The sequence below is a fragment of the Leptodactylus fuscus genome, chromosome 1 (assembly GCF_031893055.1).
Source record: "Leptodactylus fuscus isolate aLepFus1 chromosome 1, aLepFus1.hap2, whole genome shotgun sequence".
In the NCBI taxonomy this organism is placed as follows: domain Eukaryota; kingdom Metazoa; phylum Chordata; class Amphibia; order Anura; family Leptodactylidae; genus Leptodactylus; species Leptodactylus fuscus.
This window is the reverse complement of record NC_134265.1, coordinates 245,003,698-245,024,970: the sequence shown is the minus strand read 5'-3', so window position 1 is coordinate 245,024,970 and position 21,273 is coordinate 245,003,698. Positions and strand designations below refer to the sequence as shown.

Genomic DNA, 21,273 nt, shown 5'->3' with positions numbered 1-21,273 from the left:
TAACCCGCCCACACTCTCCTAACCTGGGAGGCAGGGGCAGCGAGATGAGAAGAGCAGTGTGGAGCGGCAGCGAGGCGAAGAAGAACACCGGAGCAGCCATCTCTGCAGGTAAGTAGACACCAGGTGGGACTAAGTAGCCAGAGGATTAAAAAAAAAATCCTCTGGCTACTTAGTGATTCACTACACAGCATGGATTCTAACAATTAAAGTGTTCAATTGTTAGATTCCATGCTGTATAGTGAATAGGATTGCTTTTAAAATCCGATCTCCGATTAATAACAAAATCCCATTGACTTGCATTGGGATCGTAATTAGGATATAGATCGGGTTTGGGTTCGCCGAACGTACTGCGTATGCCCGCGGCCATAGTGTTGACACTGCAATTTCGCGCATGCGCAGTACGTTCGGCGAACTTCACCGAACAAAGCGTACTGCGCAGGTGTCCGACGTCAAGCCGAAGAAGGAAGGGGCGGATGCAGAAGAAGACATTGCTGCGAGAGAACTAATTAGCATACCGGTACAAACCGGTATTTCGAACAAACGGCGCAGCGGAGATCACTTCCAAAGGTAGGAGACGAATAGCCTTTCTAAAGGCTATTCCGACGTGTTACCTAAAAAAAAAAAGGTTTTTAATGGTAGAATCCCTTTAATTCTAGTACATACAGCTGCGTTAACACAGAAGAAAAAAAAGTCTTCATTTTACCGTACGATTTAAGTGAATGAAATTCTGGCTGATTACATCCACATATTGCACAAAAAAAATACTGCGTAAGGGAGTGTTCACACGATGTAACGTGTAGCGTGATCTGGCACGTATACGGCGTGTCAGAGTTTGAGCGCTCAAAAAGATCCCATTGATTTCAATGGGAGTTACGAGCGTATACACCGCGTTATTTTGCGCCCATAATTTTGCGGCCGCAAAATTACGGGCGCAAAATAACGCGGCGTATACGCTCGTAACTCCCATTGAAATCAATGGGATCTTTTTGAGCGCTCAAACTCTGACACGCCGTATATGTGCCAGATCACGCTCAATTTTACATCGTGTGGACTCACCCTAAGACAGGGAACCCTGTGGCGTAAATACATTTGACAGTCACATCAAAGTAGCGAATCCCATCCCCACATTGCGGGAAAATACGCACACCAAACACACTACATTGATTATTTAGGTGTGGTAAAGTCACTGGGAGTTATAGACTGTGGGATAGGGTCCCAATCCGTAGTCAGTATATATAGAAGGATCCCACTGTTTTTTATGATTGCAATTCCGATTTATTTCAGATAACAGGAATTCGTTACAACAGATGGTATATGTGTAAACGTTTTTGGCTCAAATAAAGCCTTCCTCAGACTCTATAAGTTGAATACATAACATAGAACAAAATGAGCAGACAAACACCAAATGTGTACACAAGTAAATTACATTTGTGGAGAAAAACTAATAAACTATATACATAATGTACAAAAAGCAATGTCACATGGGTATAGTACAGTATTCCAGGCCCATATAATGAACTCCTCGTATGTAGTGCACTGTAAAGGTTAGTGCCCTCAATATACATGAACAAATCATACAGAACCTTCTGGATCAGTACCATTTGAGATACCATCTCATAAATGCCCCTTCTGTACTGTGATCCCACGAACGGGTAAATGGAATGCGTAGAAAAATAGTGAAAGGAAAACCGGATTCAGAGAAGAAACAGGAAAAATAAAGTAATAGCAACTCACCAGTTATTGAGGTTAGTATAGTGCGAATAAGCTGCAAGGATGTACTGTAAATTTCTATAGCAATCGTGGTAGAATTCTCCCTACAGGGAAAACATGGTAGTAATGGTAAGCGAGGTAAAAAGTGCACTTCATTACATTAAAAGGCTAAAGAGGCGGAAGATAAATACCTGGGGTTAGAGGTCTAGAGGTAATCGAATCCCAAAAGGGTAGGAGATTGTTCTAGGGTCTCCCCTGGGGAAATCCTTGTCTGGGGTGTCAGATATAGGCCGGCTAGTATGACCACAGGAATAAAACATTGGGGTAATCAAGAATAGTGTGGTAAACTATATTATGAGGCTATAGGCTATATCATCATGGTGAGTACCTGTGGTGGAGCCTGGAGTAAATATCCTGTATGGTCACAATAGATGTCATAATCCTATGGATCCCCAGGAGTTGTCCTTGTGATAAAGAGAAGTATTAGGAAACTACACCTTACCATTTAATGAGGTATGGAGCGGGAGAGCCATATGGTTAAGGATGGAGTCCTCCTTACCTGTGTGGTGTTGCTCTATGTTGGTAGCATATAGTGGTGGCAAGCGCTGCTAGGCCAGAGCCTTTATAGAGCAATCTGACCAGCAGTGATGACATCATATGTCACATGATCTTCCACCTGGGGAAAAGATTGTGAAAGCACCCCCCAATGTCTCCTTATAAACGTATGTACCCTATAGGCGAAGGGATGGTATGTATGTGTGAATGGGATACGCTTTAACGTCTCCCTTAGAATTCCACAACGGGTTTCTACCCTGTTACAGACGCCCCCGAAATTTAAAGGATTCATTGGTAAGAGCGGATGTGGGTTCGTTGGTACGTGTACCTAAACAGACCTTTTTAGATACGGCCAGAAGGGGTACATTCCCCTGTCTGGGTTGTGTACAATCCTCAAACGTCCTACGAGGTGAAAACATATATCACCCACTGTCGGGCCAAGTTTATAAAACCAATGGCTTTTATACATGTGAATCCACTCACGTGGTTTAGATTTTATTTATGGGAGCAGAGGCTTGGTCAGGCTGTGGTCACATTAGCGTTCAGGGATGCCATCCCCCATTAAAGGGGTTGTCCCATCTCAAGGATCCTATCTATACTGGTAGCTTATGTAAATTGAAAACTGTTCCTAAATATATCGCTTTAGAAATACTGCTTTGTTTCCCTGGTATGTGAATTTATTCCTCCCATTGTTTACACTGCATTGCTATAACCACGGACCTGGGAGATAGGATAAGTGATGTCACTTCCGCTAGTGGAAAAAAAAGCTAGCAGAATCCATTGAAATCAATGGGAGGCTTTTTTTCTGTGCTGAAAATTCAGCGCCAAATAAAGTGCCATTTTCCTCCATAGGAATGGACCCTTAGGGGTTTTCTGTAGCAAGGGAGTTATTGCTATAGATTGCCTCACATTGGTGTTGTCTACTTTGTAAATTATTAAAGCATTATTTTGCACTTGCTTATTTTCTCAGAATTTTATTGCAGATCTGAATATTTAACAGACTAAAAACAGAACCAATATAATTAAAGCGGTCTCAAAACCACTCCAATCATAAATACCAAACAACTCAAGACTCGCAAAATATAATAAAATATAAACAATTTATTAATGAATCCACATACTATAAATCAAAAACAATATATGAAAATAGGGAAGACAAACAAGGGGAACAGAACCCCCCACCTACATGGTGACAGTATAATATCTTACCCTCCCACAAATGAGGACTGAGAAACCACCCCTAATATACTGTAGGTGAAATATCAAAAAACGGGAACAGTATCTAATGCGGTAGTATATAGAGTGGTCAGTGAAATAGTATACATCTAATGTATTCATATGTAACAATACTGGCAAAAAAAAGCATAGTAAAAAGCAAGAGTAAACTCAAAGAAAATATTCGTACATATCCATAGATATAGACATAGTCACAAGTCAAGCAATATCACAACAGGGGGGGGGGGGACTCTCAGTTCATCATCCGTGGGACTATTTGAAATGCCCGATGCGCGTTTCGACGATAATCGGCTTCGTCAGGAGTCAATCACCTTTCCACTGTGCTCTGGTTCCTCCCTGCGTGATCCAATCTTCTCGGTCCCATGTTGGGACTTCCGCCACACGTGACCACTGTGGCAAATCAGCAGCCTTAGCGAAGGGCATGTAATGTCACTACCTGTGACATCATGAGTCTCTTCCTGAGGCTTGCTGCAATAAACAAAACTTAAACTAGGTACCGTTTTTAATTATATTAACCCATAGAATAAAGGTTGCTTGTTACTCATGCTGTATGTTGAATGGCAAAAAAAAAATTATTTTAAAAAGCAATGCCAGATTTGATGTTTCAGACTTAATGTTTTTGAATCCAACCTAGAAAGAGTCAATAAAATTTAGTCAATAAGTTATAGACCCAAAGACAGAGGGTCATACTGCCTTGGTGTAATAGTGAGACCTCAGACAGAAATGGAGCTACCACGGTTAGATCGGTTAGTAGATGAAGAGAACACAAGATGTCTTTGAATGATACATTTTAAGATAAAGAAAAAACATGATGTTATAAACAGCAGAGAGGCAGTCACTGGTATTTTGTAGTAGAGTAGCGATGATGTCACAGGGTGAGATATATAGATGGGTGTCATTGCATAAAGATGTTATTGAAAGCCAAATCTGCTGATGGTTTGTCCAATAGGGACTGTGTGGAGAGAGAAGAGGAGGGGGCCTAAGACCAAGCCCTGAGGAACCCCAAAAGCAAGGGAAGAGAAGAAGAAATAACACCAGAGAACAACACACTAAATGAGCGGTCAGAAAGATAGGAAGAAAACCAAGAGTGAGCGGTGTCTCTGAGGCCAATAAAATGGAGCATAGTGAGGAGGATTTGGCGGTCTCTAAAATGAGAGATCCAGAGGAATATGTAGTGAATAGTTCCCTTTAGATTCAGGCATCAGGAGATCTTTGGAGACTTTTTTTTTTGAAACTACTACCGCCACCAGATAGTGCTGCAGAATCCCCCTCATCGGTGTCCAGCCTAGGAGTAGAGCTGAAGAGAATGGCTGAGTGTGCTTGACCTAGCTGGTGGCATGTCATCCACCACTACTACTTCCAAACTACTGTTTTCTCTATCTGGGTTGTGGCAATTCCAGGACTTTAGAGATGAAAGGGAAGTTGCATATATGTGAATAGTTAGCAGCATAGGATTGGTCTATGGAGGGTTTTTTCAATAGTGGGATTATGACAGCATGTTTGAAGGAGGATGAAAAGATTTCAAAAGTTGGGGCCACACGGTGGCTCAGTGGTTAGCACTGCAGCCTTGCAGCGCTGGAGTCCTGGTGTTCAAATCCCGCCAAGGGCAAAAAAATCATCTGCAAGGAGTTTGTATGTTCTCCCCGTGTTTGCATGGATTTCCATCCAATATTCCAAAGACATACTGATAGGGGAAAATGTACATTGTGAGCTCTATGTGGGGCTCACTATCTACATTAAAAGAAAAAAAAAAAAAAAAAAAAAAAAAAAAGATTTCAAAAGAAAGAGAGTGTGTAGATTCCTGTATGTGTGGTAGGCCAGGGTGTTTTACAAAGGACAAGAGCCTTTGATAGTAAAGGAAAGACTGTGGTCAGAAATTGGTAGATGAGCTTTAGTAAAGTCAGAGTCAGAATAGAGCCTCAGAAAGACCAGATCAAGGATATTACATCTTTGTGGGAGAAGTAGTAAATTGGGAGAGACCAAGAGAGGCGGTTAATGATAGAAGACTAGAGGTGGATGGGAATACAGGGGTGTTAATAGGAATGTTAAAATCGCCCATAATAAAGGTAGGAATTTCATAGGATAGGAAATTGGGAAGCCGCAAAGCAAAGTGATCTAAGAACTGGTAGGGTGAGCCAGGGGGACAGTAGATGACAGCTATTCGTTGGAAGAAAGGTTGGAAATGTCTGATAGTGTGAATCTCAAAAGAGGGAAAGGAGAGCGATGGTATTGGGGGAATGACCTGAAAAGTGCATTGAGGTGATAGGAGGACACCTACCCCTCCACCTTGCCTATCCTCAGGTATAGAGGTGTGTGGAAATTGGATGCGATTTTTACGGAAAGCAGCACAGAAGGCTGTATCACATTGTTTAATTCAGGTTTCTATGACAGCTAGCAGGTTAAAAGACTTTGAAATGAAGAGATCTTGAATAATGGAAAGTGTGCTGCAGACAAACTTGTGGAGGAGAGGGAGATGGCAGACAGTGAATATTAATAAGGTTAGCAGGGTTTCTCAGTGAGATGGGTATGGAGTTGAGGTTAGCAGAAGAACGGGGACCAGGGTATAGAGGGAGTCCCCAACAGCTAGTAGCAGGAAAATGGAGAGAGATTAAGTGATTTGTGAGATCTAATTCAGTGTTTCCCAAACTTTTTGAGTCGAAGAGCACTATTCAGGACAGAAATTCTATAGGGAGCACTTAACGTGTTTTACCTAAAACCTACATAGGTGCCAAAGATAACGAGCGATATTAAAGGGGTATTCCCATGTACATAATTATTTTAAAATTTGTAGATAATTAAAAGTTAAACATTTTTGCAAATGTAAGCAATTAAAAATTCTGCAGAGTTTTAAAGATTTTCTCTAACTTTCTTAGTGATGACAGTCTTTATCTTGATCGGTTGCCATGGTTATGACAACCAATGCAGAAACTTTCTAAGGTCAGAAAATCAGCCATGATTTCCTTATTGTGGCCGGGATATGTTCTGATACATGAAGTGTCCCTGCCTGATAACCCGGCTACAATAAGAAAATCATAGCTGGGTTCCTGACAAGTCCCAGACCATAGAACGTTTCTGCATTAGTGGTCGTATCCATGGCAACCTATCAACATAAAAGACCGTCATTACTAAGAAAGTTAGAGAAAATCCTTAAAATTCTGCAGAATTTTTATTTTAATTGGAGGATCTGTGTCAGTGGCATTAACTGCTTTTCTGAAGGATCCAGTCTTCAATCAGTGATCCATTGCCAGCCAGCTGAACAACCAAATTAGGAATGTTTTTCGAATAACACATGGAGAATAACTGCAAATACTGCACGAACTAAACTGACAGAGCAATATGAGCTTGAAAGATGACTAAAGCACTTCCGTTCGTAGGTACAGTTTGTTCGGCGAATATATGAGACCGGCGTATTAAACCGTAAAGGCCAGACTGTGACCAGTTTGGAAGTGTCATCCGACCGTGAAGCGTTAATCCGCCGGCCTCGTATATTCGCTGAACAGACCGTATTGCCGCGCCCGTAGAATATTAGGAGTGCATGTGAACCAGTTTAATTTTGAAACCCTTCACATTTATCTAGTTTTTTTTTTTATTGTTAACCGTTTATTATCGCCATAACACCTGTAGATGGTTCGTGGAGCACTTGGTGCTCTGCGGAGCACAGTTTGGGAAATACTGTTCTAACTTGCTGCACAGAAGCACAAGGTAGGTTAAGATGGTTGGGAAAGATGAAGAGAGAATGAAATACATAGTTAAGGGAAGAAGAGAGAGACTGAAGTGGATAGATGTAACAGGAGGTAGGAATGGGCAGTAAATTTGTAAAAAAAAAAGAAGCAAATAGAAATGCAGTGAACATGATGGGGCAATTATCCAATGTTATTAGATACATACAAGTTTTTTACATGTTCCCCGTCTTGCCCATCTAACTGCCATGTTTATCTGCAGTTTAAGCACATTTAGGATTGAATAGCACTATTCTAACCCCTGCACGTGTGCATCCTCTACTAATGTATCTACTTACAGTGTATAGGATACATATGCTTAGATGTAGGACTACATTGTCTTGTAAAACAATTAATCCACAATTAATCTTGTATTTCTGTACAAGATGGCATCTAAGCCCCATGCACATGACCTAGTGTGCCGTCCAAGACGCCTGCATTCTGTTACGATGATTATAGAGCATTCTGCTATGTGACACCGGAACAGAACTTCTCTTTGAAATCTGAGGGTATGGAAGGAACTTGGATGACACGTGGGTGTCATTTGAGTGTCATCTGAGTGCATTCCGCTATATAATTGTCTCCCCCTTGGCCTGCAGGTGGCCTAAGCTTTCCTTGAAGCTGTCATTTGTTACTGCTGTGACCAGCTTTCATGGTAGATGTAACATCCTTGTCCATTAAGACTTCTATGCCATGCTCCAGCCGCATGGTATGGCGCAGGAGGCGTGTCCACTTATGATCCCCTGCTCCTGGGCCTCTTGTTGTATTCTGTGTTAGCACAGCTGAGATTTTGTTTAAATGCATCAGTCCAGCCAGTACTCTGAGTTCCCTCTGGTTCACTAAGAGTTAATGTTAGTTGCTACATGATTGACAGTTCATCTTTCAATCTCATCTGGGGCGGATTACAGACTTCCCATATACAGCCGATTAGTCCACACATGGGTGCTTGCTATAGGTCTTTTTGAGCGTGCTAGTGTATTACTTTCTTCTCTGATTATCTGTATTCTGACCTTTGCTTTCACTTCTTGACTATTGTTTTTTATTCTGATTTTATACCTAGTTGCCCGTCTGGTTCCACCCCCTTGGCTAGGTTGACCTTCTGTTCTTGTTCTGTGTCTTGTCTGCATTCAGTGTTTCAATTATAAAAGGAAGGGACCATTGTCCAGTTGTCCTCTACCATTTAGGGTAGTTGTGGCAAGTAAGTAAGGACTTCAGGGTGGGTCTAGCATCAGGGCTCACTGTCCCCATCTTTTTCCCTCCCCTCAGGTTCCAGCTGTAGCTACTGAGGAATTGCTTAACAGGCAATTCCCTAATAGTAGACTATTCCACAGATTCAGATTTTTAACTCCTTGTCCTTTGAGGGTATTTTACATTATACAGCCTATCACAATATTTTTTGTAGGGGCCACTGTGGTGTAACTACTTGGGTAGCCACAGTAGTGGCTGTCACAGGGTCAGGGACATTAGGGGGCCCGATGGGCCCCTGATGTTTTATCTATTTTTTGTAACCCCAGCAGGTAACTGGCTGTATTTACGGTACTTACTAATCCCTACTCCTGCTCATGGCTGCCTGTGTTTCCCCTTCTGCAGATGTGGAGGCAGCTGTGAGCAGGGATCGGTAAGTGAGTCCTGGTTCCCGGGTCATGTGATGTCCGATGTCATAGAAGAAGGACGGCAGCGGAGAAGACAGCGTAGGAGCCAGGGGACAGGTAAGAAACAGTAATTTTTTTATGTTTTTATTCCCCCGGGTCTCCGATTATTATACTCTGGGGTCTGAAAAGACCCCAGAGTATAATAATTGTTTATGGGTGTCCACTATTGGCTATAATACTGTGTGCAGGGGCCACTATGGGATATAATGCTGTGTGCAAGGGCCACTAAGGGACATAATACTGTGTGCAGGGGCCACTATGGGACATAATACTGTGCAGGGGCCACTAAGGGATATAATACTGTGTGCAGGGGCCACTAAGGGACATAATACTGTGCAGGGGCCACTAAGGGACATAATAGAGTGCGGAGGAGGGGGTCGATCGAGGTCTTCGTCATCGGTGTCGGATGGGGGTGAGGCCCCATGTCAAAAGTTTGCCACGGGGCCCGCCATTCCTAGTTACGCCACTGCATATGGTGCATGCAGTTTATAATACTCAAGTGCATAACTTTACATTTTTCCACATTGAACCTCATTTGCCAAACGTTGAATGTATTCAAGTCATCTTTTAACTTATGATCATCTTCCACAGACTTGCTTGATATCTGCTCCAAGGTGCCTTATGTTGAAATTCTTTATGAAGTCCTGGACATCATAGTGAGACCTCTTGCAATATTACCTGATGCTGAGCGTCGTGTACCCAAGTGACTGTGGGTTTGTGGTTGGAAGATGTTTACTGTGCAATCATATTAATTTAGCGATGAATAATTCAGCACGGTGTGTCTCCGCCAGCTGCCAGAGAGAGGAAGCTGTTCATAAGAAATGTGTGTGGTTGATAAATGCACCTTGTCTACGGCCCCTGCATCTGTACAGATGTGGCTGCTACTATCCAGCATCTGCATGGCTAATTAACATGATCCATGCCATCATTTTCTATTGTGACCTGAATCTGGAGGAATCCTGCTGATAATGGCTCTCATTGTTTGCCAGGGAAGCAGCGAGCTTACAAGTGGTCCAGCTTGGGAGGCTGCCTGCGATTTTTCAGTTTTCACACTGACAAATCAGGCATGTGGAAAGGAAAAAAAGAGGAGGAGGGAGATGTAGAGGGTGTTGGGGAAGAAGGGAGGATGAGTCACACGAAGGAGCTGCTCCTATAGAGTAAAAGTGGTCTTGTAACCATTTTTCTTTTTTTTTCATCTACTTTTTATTGATAGTATTTTCTGTTCATTTCTCACTGAGTGCCTGCTATTACATCTGGATGATTTACATTCTATCAGGGCTTTGCTCATGAATATATATGGGATTTATTTAACCGAAATGTACTGAATTTTATTTAACTTGTTACAGAAGATCAGATATCATCCCTTTCAGTGAGCTCTCAAGATCCAAAGGTTTATGTAAGTATTACTATAGATATATGTATACATTTCACACAACAGGTAGCTACACATTTCTAGCTTATCCTATTAGCTACACAATATGTAGTCACTGTATCTATATTTCACAGTAGGAACCTTATATAACTGTGCCTTCTCCTATTGAACGATGTCATATGTAGGTAAATTGCTCTCACTTAATTTATCTAAGATACATATTACTTCTGTAATTCTATCTATCTATCTATCTATCTATCTCAATCTATGTTTTACTATTAAATGTAAAAAATATATATTATATATTACTAGACTTCAGCATATTATGAATACTATGGTGACAGTTATATCGATTTTATCATCCCACATTGCACAGGGTATGACCTGGCTATATACAGGTTACTCATGAGATAGTTCCTTGGGTGACTGCTTAGTTAAAGAGATCAGAACAATTCCAATTGCTGGATTTCTATTTTAGCATAGAGGATGCAATGTTTGCATAAAGTGAAATTGTCAACTATTTTCCATGAATGGCATTTGTTTTCCAGCACTTGTAACCTACAGTCATTAGCTATGGATGTATTCATGAAAGGGCTTTCCAAAGCCAAAGAGGGAGTCGTGGCAGCTGCTGAAAAAACCAAACAGGGTGTGGCAGAAGCAGCAGGAAAGACAAAAGAGGGCGTCCTTTACGTGGGTAGGTAACACTGATCAATAAACTACCAGCTGTGAAATTAGGATTCTGATTTCCCTCCAGAGTAACAATTTTTACGAGGTTAAGGTGAATTTTGGTTCTTTTGTAAGAGGACAGATTACATTGTTACACATTTTAGATACTATTTTAGCTATGTAGTCTTAATTTTAGGAGACAACCTGAATGAGATAGAAGCTTGCTAATAAATCTTAAGTTAATGAAACCACATTTAATAAATGTCTTACTCTGAAGTTACTACATGCATCATAAATGAAGAAAATATGCGTTGATATATTAATGCAAAAAAGTTACAGTATTACATTTAATATACTTTTATGATTGCATTACATTGTTATGAAAAGTTTGAAATTTTCACAAACACAATATTCATGTCATGTTTTTCGTTTTACTTTTATTGAGTTCTGCTAAGGCCACGTTCACCATCTTCGTGGTGCATGGTGAATATCAGTGGAGGAAAAAATCCTACACAGAAAATTTTTTCCTCCACCAGTTTCAGTTTAAAAATGACAAAGGCCGAATGGACCCTTACATAGTTGAAGGGGTCGGCCAGGTTCCATGTCTAATTGCTGTTTTAGTGGTCTGCCTCTCCGTCATTTGAGTCCCCAAACAACGGAGAGGCGATGCTAGTGTAAACCTAGCATAAGCCACATACTTGTCAGATATAGTTCCATGAAAATTTATCTATAGTCTAGACTCTATAAGAGTGGGAAAAAAAACTAATTCAATAATGTGGTAAATGCAGTTGTCCTTAACCTAACCAGTTCACACTTGGTACTTTTTCTCCCTTTACATGATACTTTACTGGAACACGGCATCTTCCTTGTACCATAGGTGCTGCTTATGTCCAGAAAGTGTCTAACCTGATTTCCCATAGGTATTGGATTGTGGATAGAACAAATTAGAATCAACAATGAGAAAATCAAATGTCCATGAAAAGCAAAAAATAAGTGGTATCTTTAGAGCTTAAAGGGAAGGTGTCACCAAGCCATGACCTACTGCCTAAGTCACATTTTTATATTAAACATATTTTTAAGAGTTTTTGTTAACTTTTTTAAATTATTAATCTAATTATATATTTAAAAAAACTAAGAATCTTGTAATTCCAACTCTTGCCACTAACCCTGAAATAGTTTCTCGCTTCCTGTCCCCTGTAGACGGACCATGGGCCATAGATACAATAGTCTGGAGCATACCTATCACGAGACACTTTTCTGGACATGATCTATGTCCTTTGCAGAAGTAATTGCACAGATAGGGGAGTAGATAAACAGTAAAACCACCTATTGTAAGTGATGGATTCTGTGTCTCATGTACATATAAATGATAGGTGCAATCATTAATATGCTGATGAGTAAGAGTAAGAGAGAAATTAAATCTGCGGAAAACAGGAACTGACCTAGTGGCCACAGTCAGAATTGTGTTGTTTTTTTTTAAAATATAGCCAATAACATGGGAAATCTATAAAACCTCACCAAAAATTCTTTATATATACGTTTACCATAAAACGTGATTAAAAAATAGATCATTTTCTGGTGACAAATTTCCTTTAAGATTTTTTCCCAGATCCCTCATTCCACAATTGCATTCTTGAAAACTTTAGTTGAACAACAACCTATTCTATTCTGATGCAAATCCTGATATTGTGTAATGTATTGATATTTACTGATTGACTTGTGCCAAGAAAACCACTGATTAATCTACATATAGTACTCATTCATCATTAATATCATCCTACAAAGGGTATGATATAGCAGATTGCTTCTATGCATAACTATATTTAAAAGGACATTGACAAGTTTGCAATTTCTACCCAATCCACAGGATATGATAAGTGTCTGATGAGTAGGCTCAAGGATGGTCACACAAGTGTGCTGCAGCTCCATACAAATGTACAGGACGGCTAAGCAATGTACTTTGCTTCTGTTTGTCAGGCCCATAGAGATGAATGGAGTAGCAGTTCAATGGGAAATTAATACTCCTTTCAAACATGGGTACAAAGTACCCTCATTCTCGTAATTGATGAAGACCATAGTGGTCCCTATCAATCAGACACACTTATTATACTTTGGATAAAGAATAAGTTGTAAATTTGACCTAACCCTAGGGGTATGCTCACATGGAGTTTTTTGGCAGTGCATTTTGACATGGAATCCGCCTCCAAAAACAGATCCCATTGACTAGTAGTGGAAAAAAAGAGGCCACTGATTCAGTCGCGGCATCCACGGCTCGAGACATACTCCTGTTTAGACCCATTCATTCAGACCTAAACAGGAGAGGAATGCTGCGACCGAATGCCGATGCTGCATCGGCATCCCGTCTCGGCTATCCGCGCAGAATGTTCACACGTCAGAAAAGGTTTACACAACCTTTTCCTCCATGTGAAAAATACCCTAACTCTTTTGCTTACTCTTCCTGCTCATCCTTTTCCCCTTCTACTGTATCCTTCTGTGTCTTTCTCTCAGTTAAAAGTAAATTATAGCTCAGCATGACTCAAAGTTCCTGACCCAAATGCAAAATCTTTAACAGGGCTCGTAACCACCATGTGGTATTTTTAATATTGGTGTCTTATCTTTAGAAGGGGATTTTGAGCCTCCTCCAGCTTTAAATACTCGGTGTAACTGTTGCTTCAGCTCCCCATTATAGCTTCTTCCCTGTTCAGCATTTATGCAACTTAACTTGGTAATGTTCTCATCTTCTAATACATTTATTGATTCTAATGATATGCTTGCCTTAGGCACTGAGCAGGGAGACACCAATCAGGCAAACTGAGCATGTTCCCTGCGGGAGCAAATCTTGTTTTATTCTATAAAACATGAAATCCAATTCAGTACAGTATACCAGGCAAGACTAAATAATATACACATGCAGAGAAATTTAGAGGGTATCCCAGTTGTAGACTTACTCTAGTAAACATTTATTATTGTTCCTACCTCTTAATTCATCACAGTTCTCATCTTGAGCAATCTAAGTGTTCTCTGAGATGGTGGAAGCCATTCCCTTCCATAATGGTGCCCTGAGCCGAGGACTTGTTGTCCCAGAAAATTTGTTCCCACTATAGACAGGCTTTTTACGATTTTTTTGCATGTGTTTATGCTCATTGCATTGTAAAGATAATGTATATATTGTATGGCTTACGAATGACGATGGCTCATAAGTTTGCACTGGAATACTACGTTATTGTATTGTTCTACTGTCACTTTAATTGCCACTGCTGAGTCATGGTGCCATTTACTGTACCTGCCTGTTCTCAAGAAGAGTTGGTGTGGTGATTCCTACACTGGTGGAACTCTGTCGCTTCTATAGTCTGTGCTGCGGGGTGTGTCGTCCTTGATTCCTCAATAAAGCCTACACACTCCGTGGCTTACATTTTCTGTCATTCACTGTAATTGGAGTTTTCCCAAATTTTTTATGAGTCTGGTTCAGTAGTTTGTTCAGTGCATTCTAGGGTAGTCTGGGAGTAGGACCAGCCAGTCCAGAAAATCATTCTGAAAATCAGCAGAGCAAACTGTAAAAATAGCTTTGCATCACAGGGTCTTTGTGAGCTTGGTGTGCATCCCCTGTGAGAACAGGAACAATGCTGTGCTATTGGGTCTCTTTCAACTTTGACATTGTTGGTGAAGGCCTTTACTTGTGTTTGATTAAACTGTGTGGAGTTATTTCCTACCTGACACTACCTAAGTAAAGGGCCCAGTGATACTACGGGTGTCCTGGAGTGTATTCAGCCACAACATACAAAGAACTAGCTGCCCTTGTAGCATCCCAGTGGACACAGGTAGAGGTGAGCGGTTATTGACTGTCAAGTGAAGTTTTGAGACGTTTAGTGTCATTTTGTGGATTCTGGGGACGGTTACATCTTTGGCCTGACAGTACAGACCCTGTTGTGCTACAAGCTGCACAGGGCTAAAAAACGAGAGAAAGACTAGCACATATATCATTCCTAAACACAGGCTATTGGAAACACCATCGCCAAGCTCACCACGCGGTCCTTATCTACAATTACCACCAAGAGTACTCCCAAATTTCACCTGGATCAGGAACTGCCCCAGTGGAGTACTACCACCACCATCAGGTATCCTGAAGGCCTCCTCAGTTCTATAACAGCCCAGGGATTGAGTTTACACAGCCATCATTGATAAATCCTATTATTCCTACTAGTACTTCCAGACCCCAGACTCCCTCCAACAGTGTGTTGTACCCTGATCTTTATTAAGTTATGAGCATAACAAAAGTAGATTAGGAGGCTGTAAAGCAAAATACTCACTCATTATAATTCTAAATCGTCTTCTTAAGTATAGATCTTTTCAGTAGTGTCCAAAATTTGGGTAAAATATTTCATAGGTAAACCCTCACAACTTATCTATATTGTGAAAAGCATTTCATCAACATGGTAACTTATGGCATATAACTAGGTTATACCATCACTTTCTTATGAGTTTTCAGAACTATGAGGCCAAGGTCCCACCTTGTGGAAATTCAGCTTTTTTTTGTTGCAGATTTTGTTGCGTTTTTTCAAGCCAAAGCCAGGAGTAGATTGAGCAGAAAGTAGAAGTATAAGTACATTATATATATCTCCCACTCTTCTTGTAGCCATTCTTGGCTTTGGCTCAAAAAACGCAACAAAATCTGCAACAAAAAAAGCTGTGTTTCTGCAACGTCAAGCCTTAGCCTAACACGGCTTTCTAGTTTTCAGGCTAAGGCTTCACATTGAGGAAATGTAGCTTTTTTTGTTGCAGATTTTGTTGCGTTTTTCTGAACCAAAGTCAAAAACGGCTATAAACGGAATGGGAATTATAATGGAAGTTCTTATACTTTTAGCTTCTGCTCAATCCACTCCTGGCTTTGGGTCAAAAAAACGCAACAAAATCTGCAACAAAAAAAGCTGCTTTTCCGCAATGTGGGGCCTTAGCCTAACACAACTTAATAGGATGCTTTACAATTTATAAACAACACTGGGTCAGGAATGGTTCTGAAAAAAGACAAATCACAGAGAGACAAAATCATAGTTACTGAAAGGTTTTCCCCAAACTGAGAGCCTCTACTACTCAGTTTCCTCTAGCTCTTCCCAGACACTCCCTATAGCTAGACACAACAGTCAAAAGGGATTTGAAGTAACCCCAACAATATAAATATTTCACAGGAAAGATTATTAATAATATATTAAAAGAAAAACATTAATAAGAGTCAGAGCTCCAATGTCCTGTCTGCCCTTCTAACTAGAGGAAATCTGGTGGTCAAGTATAAATGTAATGCTAGATACCACAAAATTCATTGCTGAGGTGTCTCCACCGACTTTTATCCAGCTTGATGGAGGGAAACCCTTTACAATTTTGCCTTCATTACCAGTATTGTAATCTAATATTGGATTCATTGGATACCTTTGGGAGTCCTCTAACTCCCAGTGTGACATTGCTCATGCAGTAGATAATTTCTTTTGAAATGTAAACGTGCAAGAAAGCAAGGATTCAATAAAGTGCAATTCTAGCACTACAGATGGACAGAGCTTGTGATTGTTAATCTGATTCTGTACAAAAAAGTGAGAATGACAAATGAGTCATGAAATGAGATGTGAAGTGTGATACTGAGAGCTAATAGAGAATTCCAGGCACCAAGCTGAGAAGTGCGAGCATGGAAAGACATCATTTTCACAAAGATTACAGGACTTTACTATAAGTAGCAACTGCTGATCTCTATTTTCATTACCTTTGTCAATGACTAGTGAAAAGCAAACCACTCATGAAGGGACATGAATTATTCCTTGTGTTCCAGGTCATCAAGCAAAATAATGAAAGTATATATTTTCTCCTTGGTTTGCAGGTTCCAAAACAAAAGAAGGCGTTGTGCATGGAGTAACAACAGGTATGAGATATTTGGGAATTCGTGCAAAGCATGTCCATTAAAGTATAACTCCATAAATATACAGTGAAGGAAATAATTCTTTGATCCCTTGCTGATTTTGTAAGTTTGCACACTGACATAGATATGGTTAAGGGGATATTGTCACTCCTTAGGAGACTTGTTAAGCCTTTAGCACTCCACTTTGCAAGGAACTATGGGAAGAATATGCAAATCCGCCTTCCATGATGTAATTAGGAAGACAGTTGCTGCCTCATTGTTGCAAACCAATAGAGGGCGCTCACTGGAATGTGCAAGCCTGTCTTAAGACAGGATTCCAGTGAAATAACCCAATAATGGCTGCTCCCTTTAGCCTCATGCCCGACCTTCCAAGAGGCCTTTGTTTAGCAATGACGCTGGGATTATTACCAGGTTATAGTCTCTCAATCGAGGACAGCTGTTTCGATCTGGTTGGATCTCATCAGCCCGATGTAGAGAGGACTATAACCTGGTAGAGGTGAGAGGCTTAGACAGGGTTCGGGGGATATTGTCACTCCTTAGGGAGAGACCACCATATAGGTGTGTGGAGACTTGTTAAGCCTTTAGCACTCCACTTTGCAAGGAACTATGGGAAGAATATGCAAATCTGCCTTCCATGATGTAATTAGGAAGACAGTTGCTGCCTCATTGTTGCAAACCAATAGAGGGCGCTCACTGGAATGTGCAAGCCTGTCTTAAGACAGGATTCCAGTGAAATAACCCAATAATGGCTGCTCCCTTTAGCCTCATGCCCGACCTTCCAAGAGGCCTTTGTTTAGCAATGACGCTGGGATTATTACCAGGTTATAGTCTCTCAATCGAGGACAGCTGTTTCGATCTGGTTGGATCTCATCAGCCCGATGTAGAGAGGACTATAACCTGGTAGAGGTGAGAGGCTTAGACAGGGTTCGGGGGATATTGTCACTCCTTAGGGAGAGACCACCATATAGGTGTGTGGAGACTTGTTAAGCCTTTAGCACTCCACTTTGCAAGGAACTATGGGAAGAATATGCAAATCTGCCTTCCATGATGTAATTAGGAAGACAGTTGCTGCCTCAGTGTTGCAAACCAATAGAGGGCGCTCACTGGAATGTGCAAGCCTGTCTTATGACAGGATTCCAGTGAAATAACCCAATGATGGCTGCTCCCTTTAGCATCATGCCCGACCTTCCAAGAGGCCTTTGTTTTGCAATGACGCTGGGATTATTACCAGGTATAGTCTCTCAATCAAGGACAGCAGTTTCAATCTACTTGGATCTCTTCAGCTCGATGTAGAGAGGACTTTAACCTGGTAGAGGTGAGAGGCTTAGACAAGGTTAAGGGGATAATGTCACTCCTTAGGGAGAGACCACCATATAGGTGTGTGGAGACTTGTTAAGCCTTTAGCACTCCACTTTGCAAGGAACTATGGGAAGAATATGCAAATCTGCCTTCCATGATGTAATTAGGAAGACAGTTGCTGCCTCAGTGTTGCAAACCAATAGTTCTTCCCATAGTTCCTTGCAAAGTGGAGTGCTAAAGGCTTAACAAGTCTCCACACCTATAGATTGTATAGATTGTATACATTTATTTGCATTTTGCATAGAGAAATAAGTATTTGATCCCGCTGGCAAACAAGACTTAATACTTGGTGGTAAAACCCTTGTTGACAAGCACAGCAGTCAAACGTTTTTTGTAGCTCATGATGAGGTTTGTGCACATGTCAGGAATTTTGGTCCACTCCTCTTTGCAGATCATCTCTAAATCATTAAGATTTTGAGGCTGTCGTTTGGCAACTCAGAGCTTCAGCTCCATCCAGAAGTTTTCTATGGGATTAAGGTCTGGAGACTGGCTAGGCCATTTCATGACCTTAATATGCTTCTTTTTGAGTCACTCCTTTGTTGCCTTGGCTGTATGTTATTGGTGATTGTCCTGCTGGAAGACCCAGCCACAACCCATTTTTAATGTCCTGGCGGAGAAAAGGAGGTTGTAACTCAGGATTTTATGATACATGGCTCCATTCATTCTCCTAATGATTTGCCCCATTGGCCCCACATTGAAGAACATAGCGTTTTGCCTCCCACAGGAGCACAGCAGAAACAAAACGCTGTGTTTTGCAGTGCCATATAGGTGTAATAGAGACAGAAAGTCAGCAGATAAAAACTCTACCGATTTTCTGTGAAAAACACAGGAGAAAAAAAATATGTTGCCTTTACCCCTCAGTCTTTTCCACAACATTTTTCGTCTGCAGTTCGCTATGAGGAGCCTATATGAGTCTTAGCCTATAAGAGTATTCTGGTCACATGTTACCCCTATCCAGGAGGCTTACTTGTTTATTGATTATTGGAACCCCACCTATCATATAGAACTATGTTGTTATGCTCCAAGTTTGGATGAAGCAGCAGGTCAGAAAAATACATTATCGGTCCATTTATTTTAATGGGAACCACTGAAGTACAGCACTCAGCTATGTCTGGCAGTTCTCTTCCAACTAAATGTAAGGATTTCTAGGATCCCAGCAGTCAGACCCCCACCAATCAGCGAGTTACCTCAAATGCTGTGGCTAAGTGATAACTTATTGTGACCAGAATGCCCCTTTAATAGAGATGAGCAAACACTAAAATGTCAGAGGTTTGAAATCCGATTCGAACAGCCGCACACTGTTCGACTGTTCGAACGGATTTCGAACCCCATTATAGTCTATGGGGAGAAATGCTCGTTTCTGGGGTACGCAAAATTCGATAAAATTATACTTACCAAGTCCACGAGTGATGGTCGGGCTGGATTCTCCTTGAAGTCTTCTCCCGGCGCAGCGTCCCCGCGTCTTCTTCCGGCTGGAATTCACTCTGCCTAGGCATCGGGGCCTAGGCAGAGCCGACTCCGCACGCGCGGTCATGCGCAGACATGCGCAGTCGGCTCTGCCCGGCCCGACGCCTGAGCAGAGCTGACTGTGCATGCGAGGGCATGCCCGCGCATGCGTAGTTGGCTCTGCCTAGGCCGGATGGCTAGGCAGAGTGAATTCCAACCGGAAGACGCTGCGGGAACGCTGCATGGAGAAGACTTCTAAGGTAAGAGAAGAACCAGCCTTGATTGGCAGAATGTATAGCATTCTGCCAAACAATGCTGGTTCTGCATCGAACCTTAAACTTCGAACAGCTAGTAGTGTTCGATTGAGTACGAGTATTTCGAATATCATAGTATTCGATCGAACACCTACTCGATCGAACACTACTCACTCATCTCTACCCTTTAATATAGCAATACTATATGTTATTCCATCCTTGGTATAAATGAATCATATACCTTATAGATTTTTTGGATAAGGTGGCTTCTCATTATGAGATACCCTGAAGATTTGAGCAGTAGAAGGTCTACAGTGACCAGTTATTGCCTAGAGTTTATGGATTAGGTGTAACAAAACAGAATCTTTGTGAGATCATTTTCTACAAGAAGATTTGTCAAGTCCATCTGGGTTTCCAAATGGCTGGCAGCATAATATAACTGACTCATATGGAAGCTATTAGTTAAATAAATAACTGAAACTACCTCAGTAATATGGCAATATAACAATTTTATTCTGCCACAAATGCAAATAAGCTGCAATGAGTCTAGCAGGCTGTTCCGCAGCGTGGTGAGTCAGGCATATGTAAATTATCCTTAGTGTTCTCCGCCCAAATAAAATAATTGACAGGTTTCTTTGTAGCAGCATCATAATAGAAACAGCCACATATATCCCACACAAGGACACTCTTCTACAATCTAGTGTCTGTACAGAGGATGCAGTTCAGCTGAGTGTATGTAGTTGTGTATGATTATGGCTGACGAGAAGTAATAGATCAGATATCATATGTGTCATTCATGTAAAACTACAAACAGTATTTGGAGTGATGAGGACACATTAACATTTAGGCTTTGTTCACACTTGCAATACAAGCCTTCATTTAGGCTTCAAAACTATGAAAATCTCAAAGAAACACTAACACTAATAAACCCTTAACTAGAACCACATCATAGACACTAACGCTGGGTTCACACCTGCGTTTGGGGTCTCCGTTCTATGGTTTCCGTCTTCTGCATGCCAGAAGACGGAAACCATAGACCGGGTCCGGCCGTGCGCGGCGGTGAGCGTTTTAGGCTCTCCGCCGCGAAACCGGATTTTTTTATCCGGACACAGAGTACTGCATGTCCGACTCTGTGTCCGGATTATAAAACCCGGTTTCGCGGCGGAGAGCCTAAAACGCTCACCGCCGCGCACGGCCGGACATCTCTCTCACCCATTCAAATGAATGGGTGAGAGAGACTCCTGCAGGTTTCCGTATCCTGCCTGTGTTTTAGGCAGGAAACGGAAACCTAAGTACGGAGTGCCAGGCCGCAGATGTGAACGAGCCCTAACACTAATAAACCCTTAACTAGAACCACATCATAGACTTAAAGGGGTTGTCCCATCTCTAGGATCCTATCTATACT

At 41.4% G+C, this 21,273-nt stretch overlaps 1 protein-coding gene across 1 annotated transcript in view; it reads left to right on the top strand.

Moving 5' to 3' along the window:
• The first annotated feature begins 9,998 nt into the window (after window positions 1-9,998).
• The window catches only part of SNCA (synuclein alpha), an 80,784-nt gene continuing 69,509 nt past the window's right edge, over window positions 9,999-21,273 (top strand). Inside the window, exons 1-3 of the mRNA XM_075285364.1 lie at window positions 9,999-10,268; window positions 10,793-10,938; window positions 16,771-16,812. Coding sequence (XP_075141465.1) covers window positions 10,818-10,938; window positions 16,771-16,812 — 163 coding nt within the window. The 5' untranslated portion in view covers window positions 9,999-10,268; window positions 10,793-10,817. The remainder of the gene's footprint in view (window positions 10,269-10,792; window positions 10,939-16,770; window positions 16,813-21,273) is intronic.